This window comes from Zonotrichia leucophrys, chromosome 22 (assembly GCF_028769735.1).
Source record: "Zonotrichia leucophrys gambelii isolate GWCS_2022_RI chromosome 22, RI_Zleu_2.0, whole genome shotgun sequence".
Classification (NCBI taxonomy): domain Eukaryota; kingdom Metazoa; phylum Chordata; class Aves; order Passeriformes; family Passerellidae; genus Zonotrichia; species Zonotrichia leucophrys.
In genome coordinates, this window is record NC_088191.1 from 1,400,922 (window position 1) to 1,420,425 (window position 19,504).

Sequence of the window (19,504 nt, forward strand, 5' to 3'; positions counted from 1 at the left end):
CCAGGATCTTCCCCACCACCTCCAAAAAGCCTGGGGAAAACATGAGGAGATTAAAAGAAAAGCTATTGCTTAATATCCGAATGAAATAGATCCAAACTCCCGGGCTGGTTATGAAATAATGATAATTACAGCCAGGAGAGCCGGGCCCAGGAGAGCCCTGAGTGCTCCAGCAGCTTTGTCTCTCTAAATGAATTTGTCCCATAAACATTTTTAGCGATCTCATTAGCATTGTTAATAAAAGTCATTAGCTATGACACCGTCGAGGCGGTTTGGGGACGAGTTTGGAGTTCAGTTTGAAGGCACAGGGAGTGTTGGCCTGGGAATTTGTGGATAAACCATCCCTGGGAGTGTCCAAGGATGGGGCTTGAACCCTCCTGGGATGGTGGAAGGTGTCTGGGCTGGAACTGGGTGATTTTTAAGGTCCTTCCCCACCCCAATTCCATAATTCCATGATAATATCAAAACACACAGGACTCAGGATGGACTTTGCCTGCTCTCCCCTGCCCTGTGCACATTGCACAGAGCCAGGTTAAATTGGGATTTTCACCCCATGGATTTGCTTGGCTTGGATGTTCTGCTCTGAAATCCCCACCTTGGTTTGCCCTCATGTGCTGGGGGTGCCTGGCTGAGCTCTCCACTCCCAAAAGATGCCCAGAAAAACAGATTTTCCCACCTCACTTTGCACAAAACCTGGAAAGCCGCGCCGACAAATTGGACAGAAATACAGGGCGAAGAAAAATCCTGGGCGCAGATTTCACAGCCCAAATTTTAAGGGGAAAGGTGGATATTTTATTCCTTAATCACAAATTCAGCATTTCCAGGCACGGCTGATCCAGGGCAGGCTGAATTTCACCCCCTGTTCCCCTCCATCTGCCTCTCCTCCCCTCCAGCCGTGTCCCTGGCATGGCTCTGGCACAGTAAATGCGTTGTCTCCCCTGGCTGGGGTGAAGGAGATCTTGCAGGGGCCTGGAAATATCCAGAGCCAGGAATCCATCTCAGCTCCTTGGCTCTGAGACATCCTGAAAATTTAATGTGATGGGAGAGGCGGGAGGCGCCGCTCCGCCAGGAAATGTCACCGCAAATGTCACCCCAAAGGACACCTTTGCTTCCCTCCCCTCTCCCTTCCATCTGATTTCTTTTTTTTCCTGCCTTCTTCCTTCTTTTCCTTCTTTTTTTTCCTTCTTTTTGATTTTCCTTCTTCCCATGAGAGGAGTGCTGGGGAATGGCTGGACACGATGACCTTAGGTGGCTTTTCCAACCCAAACAATTCCACGATTCCCTGATTTCTGTTGCTGGGTAGGACAAGATGATCTGCATGGTCCTTTCCATCCTGGAGTTCCTCAACTTCCCTCCAACCCAAACAATTCCATGATTCCAATTCCATGATTCCCTGATTTCTGTCGCTGGGTAAGACAAGATGATCTGCATGGTCCTTTCCATCCTGGAGTTCCTCAACTTCCCTCCAACCCAAACAATTCCACGATTCCCTGATTTCTGTTGCTGGGTGTGTCTGGGATGGGGTAGGATGAGATGATCTGCATGGTCCTTTCCATCCTGGAGTTCCTCAACTTCCCTCCAACCCAAACAATTCCATGATTCCAATTCCACGATTCCCTGATTTCTGTTGCTGGGTAGGACGAGATGATTTGCATGGTCCTTTCCATCCTGGAGTTCCTCAACTTCTCTCCAACCCAAACAATTCCATGATTCCCTGATTTCTGTTGCTGGGTGTGTCTGGGATGTCTCATCATGAGATGATCTGCATGGTCCTTTCCATCCTGGAGTTCCACACCTTCCCTCCAACCCAAACAATTCCACGATTCCCTGATTTCTGTTGCTGGGTAGGATGAGATGATCTGCATGGTCCTTTCCATCCTGGAGTTCCTCAACTTCCCTCCAACCCAAACAATTCCATGATTCCCTGATTTCTGTTGCTGGGTGTGTCTGGGATGGGGTAGGATGAGATGATCTGCATGGTCCTTTCCATCCTGGAGTTCCACACCTTCTCTCCAACCCAAACAATTCCATGATTCCAATTCCATGAGTCCCTGATTTCTGTTGCTGGGTAGGACGAGATGATCTGTGCAGTCTTTTCCATCCCAAACCATCCTGGAGCTCCACACCTTCCCTCCAACCCAAACAATTCCACGATTCCCTGATTTCTGTCGCTGGGTAAGACAAGATGATCTGCATGGTCCTTTCCATCCTGGAGTTCCTCAACTTCCCTCCAACCCAAACAATTCCATGATTCCCTGATTTCTGTTGCTGGGTAGGACGAGATGATCTGTGCAGTCTTTTCCATCCCAAACCATCCTGGAGCTCCACACCTTCCCTCCAACCCAAACAATTCCATGATTCCAATTCCATGATTCCCTGATTTCTGTTGCTGGGTAGAACGAGATGATCTTCATGATCCTTTCCATCCGAAAAAATCCTGGAGTCTCTCAACTTCCCTCAAAGCAGAGCAGGGAATTGTGAGCAGCCCAATCTGCTCACTTGAACACCTTTAATATCCCAGGATATTAAATATTCCTGGCAGAATCCACACGTGTGACACACAGGTGTCACATTCATATTTTCTGAAAAATCCCCTTGCCCAGGATTTTTCTCTTGGGAAGACGGGAAGCCTCAGAGAAAAAGGAAAACAATAATTATCTGATTTGCTTCTCCTGTGTTTTGCTGCTTTGGAATGTGGTTGGAGATTGTTTATCCAACAGGTGATTGCTTCATTGGATTATAATATAGAATATAATAAAATATAATGTAATGTAATGTAATATAATATAATATAACATAACATAACATAATATAATATAATATAATATAATATAATATAATATAATATAATATAATATAATATAATATAATATAATATAATATAATATAATATAATATAATATAATATAATATAATATATAATACCATATAATACAATACCATGCTATACAATACAATACAATACAATACAATACAATACAATACAATATAATACAATATAATAAAATACAAAATAATATAATATAAAATAATATAATAAAATAATAAATTGGCCTTCTGAGAACATGGAATCAGATTCATAATTCCTTCCTCCATCAGGGCACCCCACAAACAAAATCCACAGGATTGCTTTCCCTCAGATGACACCGACTGCAAACCCGACTTTTTTTTGTTGGTAATGAAGGACAGAGAGCGCAGAATAAATAAAAAACACCCGGAGAAAAGGATTGTGAAGGATGTCAGGAGGGGCCGAGTGCTCCATCCTAAATCCACGCTTGTGACAGACAGTGGATTAAACAGAAGATGAGTTACAGCTCCCCAGAGCACGGCAATGTGAGTCCTTCCCCGTGCAGGCAGCGTGACAAACAACCCCTGGAATAAAAGTAAAAATAAAAATAAAAATAAAAATAAAAATAAAAATAAACCGTGGCTGAGATCAGGGCGCTGCTGCTCCTATCTGCCACGGAAATCAGCTCCAGAGCTTGGGAAGGGGATTTGAAATGCATGGATTCACTGGCGTAAAAACCAGGAAACCTCAAAGGAATAAAAGGGAGAGTTTGTGGAAAGCGATTTTTTACTCTGGTGAAACAGTGAAGGAGGACTCGGCCATTCCAGCTGTTTCCAAAGGAAAGAATTCCCAGGAAGGTGAAAAAATCAAACTCAAAGCTGTTTCCAGAAGCACAAATGAGCCCTGCACAGAGGACTGGCTCTGAGGGGAGACCTGGAATTCTTAGGGAATTCTTTCCACACCCTCTGGATCTCCCCAGTTGCTCAGGCAGGGATGGAGCTGGCTTTGCTTCTTCCCTTAAGTTATACCGTGAAAAACCACAACAGAAATCAGGGAATCGTGGAATTTTTTGGGTTGGAAAAGCCCTCTGAGGTCATTGGGTCCAGCACCACCAAGGCCACCACTGACCACGTCCCCAAGTGCCACATGCCCGGGGCTGTTAAATCCCCCCAGGAACGGGCACTGCACCACTGCCCTTTCTTATTTATTACCCCAAATAATCCCAAATTATCCCAAAATCCAACTTCAGCCTCCCCTGGCACAACCTGAGGCCGTTTCCAAACGCCAAGAAATGCCCAGATTAATCCTGGGGCTCCCGGATTGCTGCCCTTGCTATTTAGAGCTGCACAGACAACGTCCCTTTGCCCCATTACCAGGAGGTTCTGCCTTTTTCGTGGCTCAAAACTCTGTGACCAAACCCCTGAGCTGAGTCTGGGATTGCCAGGAAGCGATTCCAGCTCCATCTGTGGATTTGCACCCACAGAGATGAAAAATCCTGGGATGGTTTGGGTGGGAAGGGACATTAAAAGTGCCACCATGGGCAGGGACACCTTCCATTGCCCCAGGTTAGTCCAACCTGCCCTTGGACACTTCCAGGGATTCTGGGGCGGCCACAGCTGCTCTGGGAATTTTGGAATTTCCCAATTTGCTCCGAGATTTTGCTCTGGAAGCCTTCTTGAGATATCCCAGAAGGATTTGCTTGGAAAACAAAAGGGGTTTTTCCCACATCCTCTCCATTCCAGTGCCCCTCTCCAGCCTGGCTGGTGCTGATCTGGGATCTCAAACACCCCAGTGCCAAAGACTGGGAATTCCAAGGAATTCTCCTGGAATTCCAGTGGGATCTCAGCTGAGAAGGGGCTGGAGGTGTGGGAGCAAGGAACCTTCACCTTCTCCCCACCAACGAGGTGCTGAAAAGTGGCAGGTTTTTTTTAAATTTTTTTTTTTTTAAATTCCAAAAGCAATTTACTTGAAATATCCCCATTTTCCCTGGGAAGAAAACTGGAGTCAACCAGGAGCTGATTTTACTGCTGGCGTTGTGGTTTTTTCCCCTTTTCTTTGCTAACAAGGTGTCCGGTTTTCTCGGCTGTTTGAAGGGCCTGGAAAGGCCCGGAGTGGCCTTGGGGCAGCCCGCGTATCGAAGGACGAGAAGAGGCTTCAGTTCTTCTTTCGGTTTTTATGTTTATTAATTGTTTATCTAAAAGATTTTCTTTCCGCCGACAGAGCTCTGCTCAGCAGCCAGCATGAGCACACTGTGCTGCCTCCGGACAGTCACCTATCTTTATACCATTGTTACGTGTACAATATTTATCATTTTTCCCCAATACCATTTATTCTTATAACTCGGTGCACTTTCAGTAATAACCAATCCAAAAGTGCCACCATGGCCAAAGAAGATGGAGGAGAAGAGGAAGAAGAAGAAGGACAGGACACACCCAATTCCTCCATCTTACTTCTCTAAACCCCCTGTACAGAAATCTAAACCTGTGTCTCACCCTCTAATTAACCAATCCCTTCACCATTCACCCGGTGAAACCCTCTGTCCTCATACAGGTGTCGTCTCTGTGTAGGATCAAAGTCCAGCCACCAGACACTTCTGGAACATTCCAGGACTCCCGAGCCCCCCAAGGGTGGTCTCGGTGGCTCGGCACCTCAGGACTCAGATCCTGAGATCCCACAACAAGGCGAGGCCACGAAGCAGAAATCTGACTGAGCCACGGTGGGGCTTCATCCCCATCTCAGAACTCCTTTTCCTCATCCCACGTCATCTCCCCTGCTCTGATCTGCCCTGACAGAAAGCAGGAGCAGGGAAAAGGCGGTTTTGGGGCTCGCAGAGATCCGTCAGCAGCTCCTCAGCCCGCTCAGGGTGCGACTTCTCACACCTGGAGCTGCGGCAGATCCATCCTCTCGGGGAAGACGGAACGGGAAAACCTCATAAAAATGTGATTGCCTGGCAAAAGGTTTGGAGAAAATGGAAATTACAAGCGAGATTGAACGGAAAGCAAGGATGTCTTGGCATTCAGAAGACCCGGGAAAAGTCCAAACTTCCCCTCTGTTCCAAAATTGGGTGATTTCACCCTTTCCCAGCACCTGCTCCCAAAGTTGGGTTGGTTGCTTTGGAGGGTGGAATTCTTCACCCATGGAAGGGCAAAAGGGGTTTAAACTGAAGGAATGGCAAGTTTACATCAGATTTTCGGAGGGAATTCCTCCCTGTGAGAGGCTGGGATTGAATTCCCAGAGAATCCTGAGGTCCCTGGAGCATTTCTGACCCATTTTAAGCCAAAAACCAAGAGAAATCGTGGGCTTTCCTCTCTCTTTTGAAGCTGAATAATTCACATTTCCATTAGTATAAACCCAGAGCCATTTTTTAGAGCACTTTTTAATCCACGGATTTTTATTCTTTTTTTTTTTTTTTTTTCCCAGGGAAAGGCTCTGTTCTGCAGGATATCTAAATCAATGCCAGCCAGATCGAGGTGCAGGACCTGGAGCGCTGAGTTTCCTGTCAGGTGGATGCACACGGACATGGATCACAGCATTCCCCCAAGGAAACTCTGGAATAAAGCAGAATTAATTATTGGATTTTTTTTTTTTCTGGCCGTGGTTTTGCTCAGCACCTCCATCACTGTTGAATTAGGAAAGCTGAATTAATTTTTATTTTTATTTTTTTTCTCCAAATGTCCCTTTGTCTTCAGACATTCCCAGCTGTTTTTTACGGCTCTTGTTTTCCTTCCTAGTCTGGGGGAGAGCAGGGAGCCAACACCTGGCACTGGGAAACCAGATCCCCCTTTGCTGAGAGAGAAAATTTATTTTGTGGATTATTTTTCCCGATTTTCGGTCCCCCCAGCCGGCTGGGACGCAGATTCCAGCACTGCCCGAGGCTTTTTCTGTCTGGAGGAACAATAAAACTTCCCGGGTGCCGAGGGAGCCCATCTGGCAGCTCATTCCCCACCATTAATGTGGTTTTTCGGCAGCTCGTTGACTCCTTGTTCCCAGAAATTCCCGAGGCTCCTCGGATGAACGGGCGAGGAACATTTGGAGGATGCTGGTGGAACATTTGGAGAGGGGGAAAGAACATTTCTGATCGTTCCTGGGTGGCTGAGGCAGGGATGGAATCACAAAAGTGTGGAATGGTTTGGGGTTGGAAGGGACTCAAAACCCATCCAGATGGCAGGGCCATCCCAGGGTGCTCCAAGCTCCATCCACCCGGCCTTGGACACTTCCAGGACCCACAGATCCTCCAGGAATCCCATCCCAGCCCCTCTCCCAATACTCCTTCCAAAATCCATCCAAACCTGCCCATGGAATCCAGGAATGGTTTGGGGTTGGAAGGGACTCAAAACCCACCCAGTGCCACCCCTGCCATGGTCAGGGACCATGGGATCACGGAATCACAAAAATATGGAATGGTTTGGGGTTGGAAGGGACTCAAAACCCATCCAGTGCCACCCCTGCCATGGTCAGGGATCATGGGATCATGGAATCACAAAAATATGGAATGGTTTGGGGTTGGAAGGGACTCAAAACCCATCCAGATGGGCAGGGGCCATCCCAGGGTGCTCCAAGCTCCATCCACCCGGCCTTGGACACTTCCAGGGACCCACAGATCCTCCAGGAATTCCATCCCAGCCCCTCTCCCAATATTCCTTCCCAAAATCCCATCCAAACCTGCCCATGGAATCCTGGAATGGTTTGGGTTGGAGGAGACCCCAAAGCCCATCCAGTCCCACCATGGGTCCCACACTTTCCACAGTCCCAGGTGGCTCCAACCTGGCATTGGGCACTTCCAGGGATCCCCAGATCCTCCAGGAATTCCATCCCAGCCCCTTCCCCACCCTCAGACCTTGCTCCAGCCTGAGCTTTACAAAACAGACTCTCCAACCTCCAGCGCCAATTTTTATTAAAGCTAAAAGGATGAAAAACGGAGCGGGGAGAGAAAAGTGCTCATCCCAGGCTGGGAGAGCCATCCCTCAGTCCTGGATCAATAACTCCTGAGGAATTCTTCCTCTCCCTGAGCTCCCATCGATTTCCCACAAAATCTGATTCCAAGGGAGCTGCTGCCACCTACTGAGGCGATTTCTCGCTCCCGTGGCATTTTTCTTGGTAATTATGAAAACATCTTTAAATTTTTTTTTTAAAGCAGAACTCTGAGGTGAATGAGCATCCCGAGTTTTGATGCCTGTTTGTCTCCCCGTGGAGAAAAACCTCTGAGAATTCAGAATAAAGCTGTGAGGGCCCCACCCAAAAGGCAAAACACACAAGGAAGAGCTCTGAAGCTGGGTTGGATTTGATAAGCACGCTTTTTCCCTGCCTCCCATGACCTCATGAGCTCTCCTGCCCAAGCTCACCTTGTCAGGACACATCTGATGTGAATCCAGAGGGATTAAAGGGGTGGGTGTGGTGCTGGGAATGCAGCATTCCTCCCCTCTGACACCAACAGCCGCCAGCAATTTGACTCATGTGGCTCCTCACGCCTTAAAAAGACAGAGGTAAAGTGGTGTCATGCAAAAAAAATCTGTGGTTGCCACATCCCTGGGAAGGTCCAAGGCCAGGAAATGAACCTTGGAAATGAGAATGTGCTCAGTCCTTCTATGATTCTCCTTTTCTTGTTTTCTTCATGGAAACCTCACTGCTCTGGGAGCCTTTTGGTTCTTCTTCTTCTGGTTCTTCTTCTGGTTCTTCTTCTTCTCCTTCTGGTTCTTCTTCTGGTTCTTCTTCTTCTTCTGGTTCTTCTTCTTCTTCTTCTTCTTCTTCTGGTTCTTCTTCTTCTTCTGGTTCTTCTTCTTCTTCTGGTTCTTCTTCTTCTCCTTCTGGTTCTTCTTCTGGTTCTTCTTCTTCTTCTGGTTCTTCTTCTGGTTTTTCTTCTTCTGGTTCTTCTTCTTCTTCTTCTTCTTCAATGAACCTTGAATATTAGAATATGGTCAATCCTTCTATGATTCCCCTTTCCTGATTTTCTTCATGGAAACCTCACTGCTCTGGGAGCCTTTTGGTTCTTCTTCTTTGAACCTTGGAAATGAGAACGTGCTGAATCCTTCCAATGATTCTCCATTCCTCATTTCCTTCATGGAAACCTCACTGCTCTGGGAGCCTTTTGGTTCTTCTTCTTCTGGTTCTTCTTCTGGTTCTTCTTCTTCTCTTTCTGGTTCTTCTTCTGGTTCTTCTTCTGGTTCTTCTTCTTCTGGTTCTTCTTCTGGTTTTTCTTCTCCTGGTTCTTCTTCTGGTTCTTCTTCTTCTTCTTCTGGTTCTTCTTCTTCTCCTTCTGGTTCTTCTTCTGGTTCTTCTTCTTCTGGTTCTTCTTCTGGTTCTTCTTCTGGTTCTTCTTCTTCTGGTTCTTCTTCTTCTCCTTCTGGTTCTTCTTCTTCTCCTTCTGGTTCTTCTTCTGGTTCTTCTTCTGGTTCTTCTTCTTCTTCTTCTTCTTCTTCTTCTTCAATGAACCTTGAATATTAGAATGTGGTCAATCCTTCTATGATTCTCCTTTCCTGATTTTCTTCATGGAAACCTCATTGCTCTGGAAGCCTTTTGGTTCTTCTTCTTTGAACCTTGGAAATCAGAATGTGCTCAATCCTTCTATGATTCCCCATTTCTCATTTCCTTCACGGAAACCTCCCTGCTCCGAGGTTCTTCTCAATCCTAAGGAAGTCATGCTACAAAAATCCCAATTCCACTAAAATTACTGAGATAAAAGAATCACTGGGATTCCGATGAACTCGATCCATTATTAATTTAATGGATTTTATTCTAATACAGGTCAGTAAGTGAAGGTTTTTGAGTCAAATCAGCATTTGGGACCATTATGCAGAATTTTCCCAACAGCTCCACCTTTTTTTGATCCCATCCCTCAATCCAACCCTATCCAGGCCTGCAATTAAGCACGACAGGAAGCGAATTAAATGTGGGCTTGGACACAATTTTTAACGAGGATGTTTTCCAGGACTGGGGCCAAATGAGCCCAAATCCATCAGTGCCCAGAGGTGAGCGTGGAGCTGCAACGGGGAAAGGCGAATGAGAAACTTTCCCATTTGGACTAAACCCGAAGCATTAATTAGGACATTAATTTAATTTCCTTTCCTATGGCAGCTTTTAATTAAGCCTTCATTTACCCTCTGATGCTGGCTTTGGGATTGCATGGAGTTGCCAGAGCTCTGCCAGCTCTGGGCCCGGGGGTGGCTGGGCACAGGGGACACAGCTGTCACCTGGGCTTGGTGGCCTTGGCACAGGGAGAACAGAATTCCCGAGGCTGCTCCAAATCCCAGCACAAAAGCTTGGATCTTCCACTCACCTGGATCTCTGCAGATGCCCAAATTTCCCCCCAAATTTCAGAGCGGGCTCGAAAATTAATGCAGGAAAATTTCCTAACGGTGCCTTCGTTAAACCCAGCTCCTTAAATGAAATATCTGGTGGCTCTTCATTCATCACTCCTCGATTTCAACTTTTTAAGGCTTTCTTTTCATTCCAGGATATTGGATTTGATAGGACAACAATGGCCTCAGCAGAGGAAAAAGGTTTTTCCAGAATTATCTTTCCTGCCTCAGCACGATCGCCCTTCTCCACCTCCCTCCCCATTGTGCGCTCGCTCCATTCCTCATTTCCATGGTGCAAACAACACCCAGAGCCACCCCGGCTTTGGGGTGACCTCAGCTACCCCCTCACCAGGGAATTTTATGGGAATTAGGGCCTGGATGTGGTGATTGAGTTGGATAATCTGGATTGGAATGCTGGTCCTGCCCCAGTCTCACTGGACGATGCTGGAAAAGCCATTTCAGAGATTTATGGGAGAGTGGAAAAAGTTTGTAATGCCCTGAAAGGATCCATTTCTAATCCTGGAAATCCTTCCACATCCTGCACAGGAATATTGGATCAGTCAGGAAACAGAACATTGGAATATGACTGAACCAGGAATATTGGATCAGTCAGGAAACAGAACAGAATATTGGAATATGACTGAACCAGGAATATTGGATCAGTCAGGAAACAGAATATTGGAATGTGACTGAACCAGGAATATTGGTTCATTCAGGACACAGAACAGACCCTGCTGGATGTACAGAGGGGGGATTGAGACCCTGATTTCCCAGAGAAACTCCGGCTGCCCCATCCCTGGAATGCCCCAGGCCAGGTTGGACACGGCCTGGGAGGTGTCCCTAAGGTCCCTTCCAGCCCAAACCATTCCATGTTCCTACAATTCTGTGCTCCCACAGAAATCCTCAGTCCCAGAAAAACCTCAAGGGCAGAAAATCATGGAGAAAAGAAACCCTTCCCATCTCAGAATAAATCACTGGATGTGGTGATTGAGTTGGATAATCCAGATTGGAATGCTGGTCCTGCCCCGTCTCCATGGACGATGCTGGAAAAGCCATTTCAGAGATTTATGGGAGAGTGGAAAAAGTTTGTAATGCCCTGAAAGGATCCATTTCTAATCCTGGAAATCCTTCCACATCCTGCACAGGAATATTGGTACAGTCAGGACACAGAACAGAATATTGGAATGTGACTGAACCAGGAATATTGGATCAGTCAGGAAACAGAACAGAATATTGGAATGTGACTGAACCAGGAATATTGGATCAGTCAGGAAACAGAACAGAATATTGGAATGTGACTGAACCAGGAATATTGGATCAGTCAGGAAACAGAATATTGGAATATGACTGAACCAGGAATATTGGTTCATTCAGGAAACAGAACAGAATATTGGAATATGACTGAACCAGGAATATTGGTTCATTCAGGACACAGAACAGACCCTGCTGGATGTACAGAGGGGGGATTGAGGCCCTGATTTCCCAGAGAAACTCCGGCTGCCCCATCCCTGGAATGCCCCAGGCCAGGTTGGACACGGCCTGGGAGGTGTCCCTAAGGTCCCTTCCAGCCCAAACCATTCCATGCTCCTACAATTCTGTGTTCCCACAGAAATCCTCAGTCCCAGAAAAGCTTCAAGGGCAGAAAATCATGGAGAAAAGAAACCCTTCCCATCTCAGAATAAATCACTGGATGTGGTGATTGAGTTGGATAATCCAGATTGGAATGCTGGTCCTGCCCCAGTCTCACTGGACATGCTGGAAAAGCCATTTCAGGAATTTCTGGGAGAGTGGAAAAAGTTTGTAATGCCCTGAAAGGATCCATTTCTAATCCTGGAAATCCTTCCACATCCTGCACAGGAATATTGGATCAGTCAGGAAAGAGAAGAGAATATTGGAATATGACTGAACCAGGAATATTGGATCAGTCAGGAAACAGAATATTGGAATATGACAGAACCAGGAATATTGGATCAGTCAGGACACAGAACAGAATATTGGAATGTGACTGAACCAGGAATATTGGATCAGTCAGGAAACAGAATATTGGAATATGACTGAACCATTTCTAATCCTAGAAATCCTTCCAGCCCAAACCATTCCATGTTCCTACAATTCTGTGCTCCCACAGAAATCCTCAGTCCCAGAAAAACCTCAAGGGCAGAAAATCATGGAGAAAAGAAACCCTTCCCATCTCAGAATAAATCACTGGATGTGGTGATTGAGTTGGATAATCCGGATTGGAATGCTGGTCCTGCCCCAGTCTCACTGGACCATGCTGGAAAAGCCATTTCAGAGATTTATGGGAGAGTGGAAAAAGTTTGTAATGCCCTGAAAGGATCCATTTCTAATCCTAGAAATCCTTCCACATCCTGCACAGGAATATTGGTACAGCCAGGACACAGAACGGAATATTGGAATATGACTGAACCAAGAATATTGGATCAGTCAGGAAACGGAATATGACTGAACCATTTCTAATCCTAGAAATCCTTCCAGCCCAAACCATTCCATGCTCCTACAATTCTGTGTTCCCACAGAAATCCTCAGCCCCAGAAAAACCTCACGGGCAGAAAATCACGGAGAAAAGACAAACCCCTGGAAAGAAATCACTGGATCACCACTGGGGCGCTTTGCCAGCCCATTAAAACCAGTGGGAACCCACTGGTGAATTTAATGGAGCAAGAAGAATTTTCCTGGTCGTGTTCAGACATTTCCGTGGTGCTCCAGCGGTGACTCAGCCAAGTCCCTCCCAAGTCATTCCCTCCCCCTTTCCAGGAAATTTGACCAAGCACAAACTTTGACAGAGGAAGCTGTGGAGGATATTCAAATGAATTATATTTTGCTGTATTAAAATTAAGAGGGGAAGCAGTTAAAAATCATTTTAATCAGGGAAACAAATGGAGGAAGGAATGGAATGATCCCTCGTAGACCGCTTTTGACATTTGTGGATTTGTTTTTGTATTCCCTCTCACTCAATAAACTGAAGGATGACTGAGTTCATTTCACAGGAGATGGATTGGATTTTCTCTGAGCAGCTCTGCTGTGCCCATGGAATTCAACCAAAAAATAAAAACCCCAACCAAGTCTGCGCTTTTAAAAAATCCTGAATTCTGCAATATCAGAGCCCAACTGGGGCAGGGGAGCAGCACAATCACTTTTGGGGAGGAAGGAGATTTTCTGATGGTGCTGAGGAATATTTGGGGGAAATTTAAAGCAGATTTGCACTGAGACACAGCCATGAACCCCAAAATGAAGAGTTTAATTTATGTACGAGCTGGCACTCAACCCAAATTATGGGTTTTTTTGTGGGGAGCCAGTTTGGGAGTGGGAGTGAGAAAAAAGGGAAAACCAAAGCGGGGAAGGGGAAACCAAAGTGGAAAAGGGGGAAATCAAAGTGGACAAGGGGAAATTAAAATGGAAAAAGGGGGAAATCGAAGTGGAAAATGGAAATCAAAGTGGGGAAGGGGAAATCAAAGCGGAAAAGGCTTTTCAATACTGTAGGAAAACCGGTCTCTCCTATTTTCTGCATCCTCAAGCATCAAGGAAATCGATGTCAGTGCAGTGTTTTTGTCAGGGCAGCCCCCGCCGAAGCCTCTGCAGTGACTGATGAGAAAAAACAAAAAAAAAAAAGGAGAACGAAGCAGGAAAAATAAATAAAACTAAACCCAAAACCTGCTTAAAGCTGGCAGAGACTGAGAACAGGGAGAGGGGGAGGCTCTGGTGCCACCCAGGAGCTCCTTGCAGGGATCAGGCTCTCAATAAATCTGCAGCCTGGATAGCAGACCTGCAGGACGGGTTGGATCAGGCACCAGCTCCCTGCAGGATTTTGGGGAGATGGAAGATAAACACGAGCCCTTTATCACTTACATCGCTGGTTTTTAAGCTGCTGGGCTTCTTTTATTATTTTAAGTGTTGAGGGGAATAAGGAAACACATTTTGTTTATTTGTGGGCATGAGAGAGAGAGACCATAAAGCCAAAGTAAATGCTGATCCAAAAATCTTGGTTTTACGATTCCGTCCCTGCACGAGCCTGGCTCCAAAACCAGAGTGTAAAATGTCGGGGAGATCCCGCTCCCTCTCTTTTCACCCAGATAAACTCCCCACCTCCACACTCGCTCCTCTCCTCCCTCAGCAAAGCCACAACATCAATAAGAATATTTTCATGAGGTTTTTTTTTTTTCCCCCGTCTGGATTTTTTTTTTATTCCCTCGCTGGCAGCAGGTGAAGATGGCCCAAGGAAATCACCTCCATGCCAGGAATTTGCAAATTGGCTTCACCATTTAGCACGAGGAAGTAGTTCAAGATTTAGCAGGTCCATTGCCAAAAAACTACTTTGGGAAATTGTTTTTTTTTTTTTTCTCCCTGATCCCTCGGCACGGGCTCGTTGGAATGCTGTGAGCACTCAGTGCAGATGCCGAGGACCCTGAATTATTTAATGAATTATTTAATAATAATAAAAATAATTTAATCTCACTGAGCCGAGACCCTGAGGAGCCAAAGGGAGTTGGGCGCAGTTCCTTCATCCACAGGAATTTGGAGAAATTGGGAAATTGCAACCACGGATTAAGGAATTAGGAGAAATTCCTGCTGACAATCCCTCCCAGCCTCTCACCTACCCAAATTCCAGCTTTTCCATCCCCGATAACACTTCCAAACTCTCAATTCTCCCCATTCTCTCTTTAAAGGTTTTCATAATATCCCAGCGTGGTTTGGGTTGGAAATGACCTTAAAGACCAATTCCACTGCCATGGGCAGGGGCACTTCCCAGTATCCCAGGGAATTCCACCCCACCCTCACTGGGAAGAATTTCTTCCCAATATTTAATCTAAACTTATTTCTTTTGGTTTAAAGCCACAGCTCCGTGCAGGTGGCAAAATCCTAAAAATTTCTGTAAACTGGATTAATCTCAAAGAGTCACTTGCTCCTTCTCTCTCTCATCTTGGTCAGCCTCAGCTCTGAGCATCACAAATCTTGTGAAAATATGAGGAATAAGGACATCAGCAAATCAAAAACTGCCCCTCGCCCCTCTTGGCCACTCTCAGACCCTCACACAGAGCAGATTCTGAGAGGATTCCCCAGCACAGCAACCTGTACCTTAAGAAAGGCCATTTTTACTCTCTCAAAAATGCATTTTTTTTCCCCCCTGGAAATAAATGCAGAGCAGCGAGCTACAAAGACTTACTTGAACGATTAATCATTCCAGGAGCACCCCAGGCCATTGCAGCCACAGCTGGGATTATTCATTCCAGACAGTCCACACTTCTCACTGGAATAATGAACATTTTCAGAAATATTCAACAGCCAACAAGCTGAGTTAGGCAGAACCTGGAGGGTTTTTTTTTTTTTTGGTACAAAATCACATTATCATAAAATCATTGGAAAAGCCTTCTAAGGTCATGGAATCCAACTCTTCTCCCAGCCAAAGCATTTAAACAAATGCCACATCCACACATTTTTTAAACACTTCCAGAGTGTTCAAACCAGGCTGAAGACCTTGACTCAAACATCTTCATGAAGGGAGATGCAAAACCAGTGGTCTAACACGTGCAGGAATTAATTTTAAATACTCACCCTTGCTGATAAAGTTGAAAAACACCCATGGAACACTCAGCAGGACAAAAGCATCTCTTTTATATTTTTTAAAATAACTCTACTGTATCTCCTCTCTTTATCTGGCTCATCTCACCAAGCAAAACCAGTGTAAAGCCAATTAAAGGCCATTTGTCACAGGGTAAAAACAGAAACGCTCCTGGTCTGCTCACAGCTCACTCTGAGTCACAAATCACAATAACCATTCTGTGGAAATCGTAAGAGAGAAGCTCGAAATCCTGCTGAACTCAATGAGCCATTAAATGCTTGACAATATTCTTTATAGGAACCACGAATAGTTAATTAATCCCCAAATATGAATGGTGAGCATGAATAATTACCGCCGTAGATCCCGATCAAGAGATCTGCAGCGAGCATAATTTGACATTGCTTCATGTACAGCAGCTCACACCAGCTGGGAGACCGGTCCTAAAAGCTTGGGCTTGACTTTAAAATATGGGAATCCCAGATGGGAACACATCAGTTTTGTTCCCAGTGTGACACTACACTGACTTTCCATGAAATCTTCACTTTTTAAAAAAAATCTGTTTGCCTATTTGTGTCACTTTTGTCAGTCTCAACATGTACAAAGGGTTTGTCTATTCCTTCATCTTCATTGCTCTGAGAACCTCTTATCTTCAGTCCTATTCATTCGCACCTCCTGGATTAACAATCCAGGGCCCCCCTTCCCTTCCCTTCCCTTCCCTTCCCTTCCCTTCCCTTCCCTTCCCTTCCCTTCCCTTCCCTTCCCTTCCCTTCCCTTCCCTTCCCTTCCCTTCCCTTCCCTTCCCTTCCCTTCCCTTCCCTTCCTTCCCTTCCCTTCCCTTCCCTTCCCTTCCCTTCCCTTCCCTTCCCTTCCCTTCCCTTCCCTTCCCTTCCCTTCCCTTCCCTTCCCTTCCTTCCTTCCCTTCCCTTCCCTTCCCTTCCCTTCCCTTCCCTTCCCTTCCCTTCCCTTCCCTTCCCTTCCCTTCCCTTCCCTTCCCTTCCCTTCCCTTCCCTTCCCTTCAATTTTTCTCTCCCAGCCACTCCTGGTTCCTCTCTTTGATGTTCCGAACGTTCCCTCAAGTCTGGAGCTGTTGGGATGTGACCTTCAGAAGTTCTTGCACGACACAAAAACAAACAAGGAGCCGCCACGGCGGCGAGCGCAGGGAATTTCTCAATCAGTGAATATTTGCATATCCTTGGATGAGAGATATCAGTGGCACCAAGGGTTGTTATTAATCAAAGCCCACCGAGAGTCTCCTCCTGGGCAAACACCGCTCATGACGTGCCTTGGCTCTGCCTTGGTGTCCCACCAAGAGTCACTCGGGCTTCATCAAACCCCAGCTTCTGCTCAGCACAGTTTGGAGGGGTTCAGGTGATCCAGGTGGGAGGGGAAATTCAGACAGGAGGAGAGACCCTCCCATGGCACTGCAAAGACGTCACATCCAACCCATCCATTCTTTCCAACCGAACCACCCTTCCCAACCCAACCAATCTTTCTAACCCGACCCAGTATTTCCAACTCAGCCGTTCTTTTCAACCCAACCATCACTACCAACCTATCCATTCTTTCCAACCCATCCAATCTTTCCAGCCTAATGACCCTCTTCAACCCAACCACCCTTTCCAACCCAATCACTTTTCCAGCCCATCTATTCTTTCCAACCCATCCAATCTTTCTAACCCAACCCATCATTACCAACCCATCCATTCTTTCCAACCCAACCACCCTTTCCAACCCAATCACTTTTCCAATCTGTCCATTCTTTCTAACCTATTGTTCTTTCCAACCCAATCTTTCTAACCCAACCCAACAAACAGCAAACCTGTTCCCCTGATCCTGCAAATATTCCCAAAGCTGCCCACATCCACTTCTGCCTGTTCCATCCTGTCTAACCGCTGCCTTTTTGATGCTGGAGGTTTAAAACCTCCCCTCAATCAACTGACAAAAACATTTTCAATTGAGCTGCAGCAGCTCCGTGACCCCTCGTGCACCTTTTGTCTTTCAAAGCGCAGCCAGGTGCTGCAGGAGGGAATATCTGAGGACTTGGAAATGGTTTCTTCCCCTTTTGCTGCCGCGGTGTCCGCGGGGAGCCGAGCGCCAGGATGTGCTGCACAAATCCATTTGTTACAGTAAACAGCCCCAGGCGCTCGTGAACCATGGGGGAATCCTTGGAGGGTTTGTTCCTCCTTGCAAATTTAAAGATATGAGCTCAGGAGGGACCAGAAGCTTCTTCCTGGCCTGAGGCCAAGCATGCAAAAGTGTACAAACAGACGCTGACAATTTTGTACACAACACCAAGGAAAAGAACAACAAAAACGGCTGAAACAAATAATATTTGAACTAAACGGGACAGAGGGTCAGACATCATCGCATGGAGTGGAATCATGGAATAGTTTGGGTTGGAAGGGACCTTAAAGATCTCCAGGTTCCACCCTCTGCCATGGGCAAGGGCAGCTCCCGCTCCGCCAGGTTGCTCCAAAGGCATCCAACCTTGAACAATTCCAGAGATCTTAAAAGTCTTTCCCAACCTTAATGATTCCATGATTCATCCAGCTCTGGGTGAATCCCCCTGGAAAACGCAGCAGCAAAGCCAGGACCAACATTTCTGTATTTCACCACTCACCAAATTCCCACCTTTCTGCTGAGGCTGGGACAGTGACAGGAGTTTCCTTGTAAGAACTTGATTTTAGTTTTCTTTTCCAAGGCCCCATCACCTTCCCCACGGAGGTCCCATCAGAAAAACTCTGTTTGAGAGTTTGGTGGCTGTGAAAATAAAACTAAATAAACTAAACCTTGCTGGCAGTGCTGGGACAGGCTGAGCCTGACCCTATTACTGCTGTGACACGAATTCCATTAAAATCTGCAGTGGCACGGAGATAAGTTCCTATTGAAGAGCGGGGTTGGCAGTGAAATTCCAGCAGAGTCTCAAGTCAATGGCAAGTTCAGCCCCCCTTGTCCTTGAAATAATGATTTGGCCATGGTGGCTGCAGGTCTGGGGCGTCACACAGAGCAGCACAAAGTGATTTTTTCCAAAAGATGTCCCTGGAGAAGGGCTGAGGCAGGGGGAGGAAATGAGGCTGACATTGCCCTCAATGCAGAGAACAACAAGCACAGTTGGATTTACTCGGCTTCTACAGCATGGGAGGGGTTTCAGCAAAGTTCAGCTGCTTTTTAGGGCATCAGAAAATGCTTTAAGAGGCACATAAAAATCTGAAAAAAAACCCCAAGATCTGGTAATAATCCTGCTTTTTCTGGTGTTTATAACAGCAGCAGCAGGGAATGCTCACGTCACGGTCCAACCTCTTTTCGATCTACCTGACCTCAACTTTCACCGGCTGCACAAAGTGCTGTCTGAGGCACAGCCTAATTAGCCCTGAAAAATCAGATTCATCCAAAAGAGCAGCACAGGGAAGATCCAGCTCCTGCCCCATCAGCTCCATAGCTCCAAACATCCAGCATCAGTTTGGGATCATTAACGTGATGAGGCTGGGTCTGGTCCCGTCCCCCCGTGCCAACGAGCATCAGCCACCACCAATTTAACTCAGCGAGAGAGAATCTGTCAAGTTATTTCCAGGGTTAACAACTCAACGGTGTTTAAAATATGAATTCCATGTCTGGCCTGAACTTGGGCTGCTTTCAGGTCCCCCCTCTTGGGTCTTGTGATGCTTTTGTCAGGCACATTAAACAGCCTCGATGATCAGAACCGTCCTCCCCACGTGGACGGGGATGAACCACATCAAGTTACCTTTGGAAGGATTTTTCTCCTCAAATTAAGGTAACAAGGACTAAACCACACCAGGGCTGGTTCCACCACGGGGAGAACCAGAGCAGAGAAGGCTTTCAAAGGCA

General features: G+C 46.3%; 1 protein-coding gene across 1 annotated transcript; it reads right to left on the bottom strand.

Moving 5' to 3' along the window:
* Nucleotides 1-1,084: 1,084 nt before the first annotated feature.
* LOC135456840 (nucleolar protein 58-like) lies at nt 1,085-10,342 on the bottom strand. The gene is made up of 4 exons (XM_064730959.1): nt 10,315-10,342; nt 8,856-9,214; nt 8,422-8,670; nt 1,085-1,168 (listed from the first exon to the last, which is right to left on the bottom strand). Exons 1-4 carry the CDS (start codon nt 10,340-10,342, stop codon nt 1,085-1,087), a joined length of 720 nt encoding a protein of 239 aa, XP_064587029.1.
* Nucleotides 10,343-19,504: the final 9,162 nt, after the last annotated feature.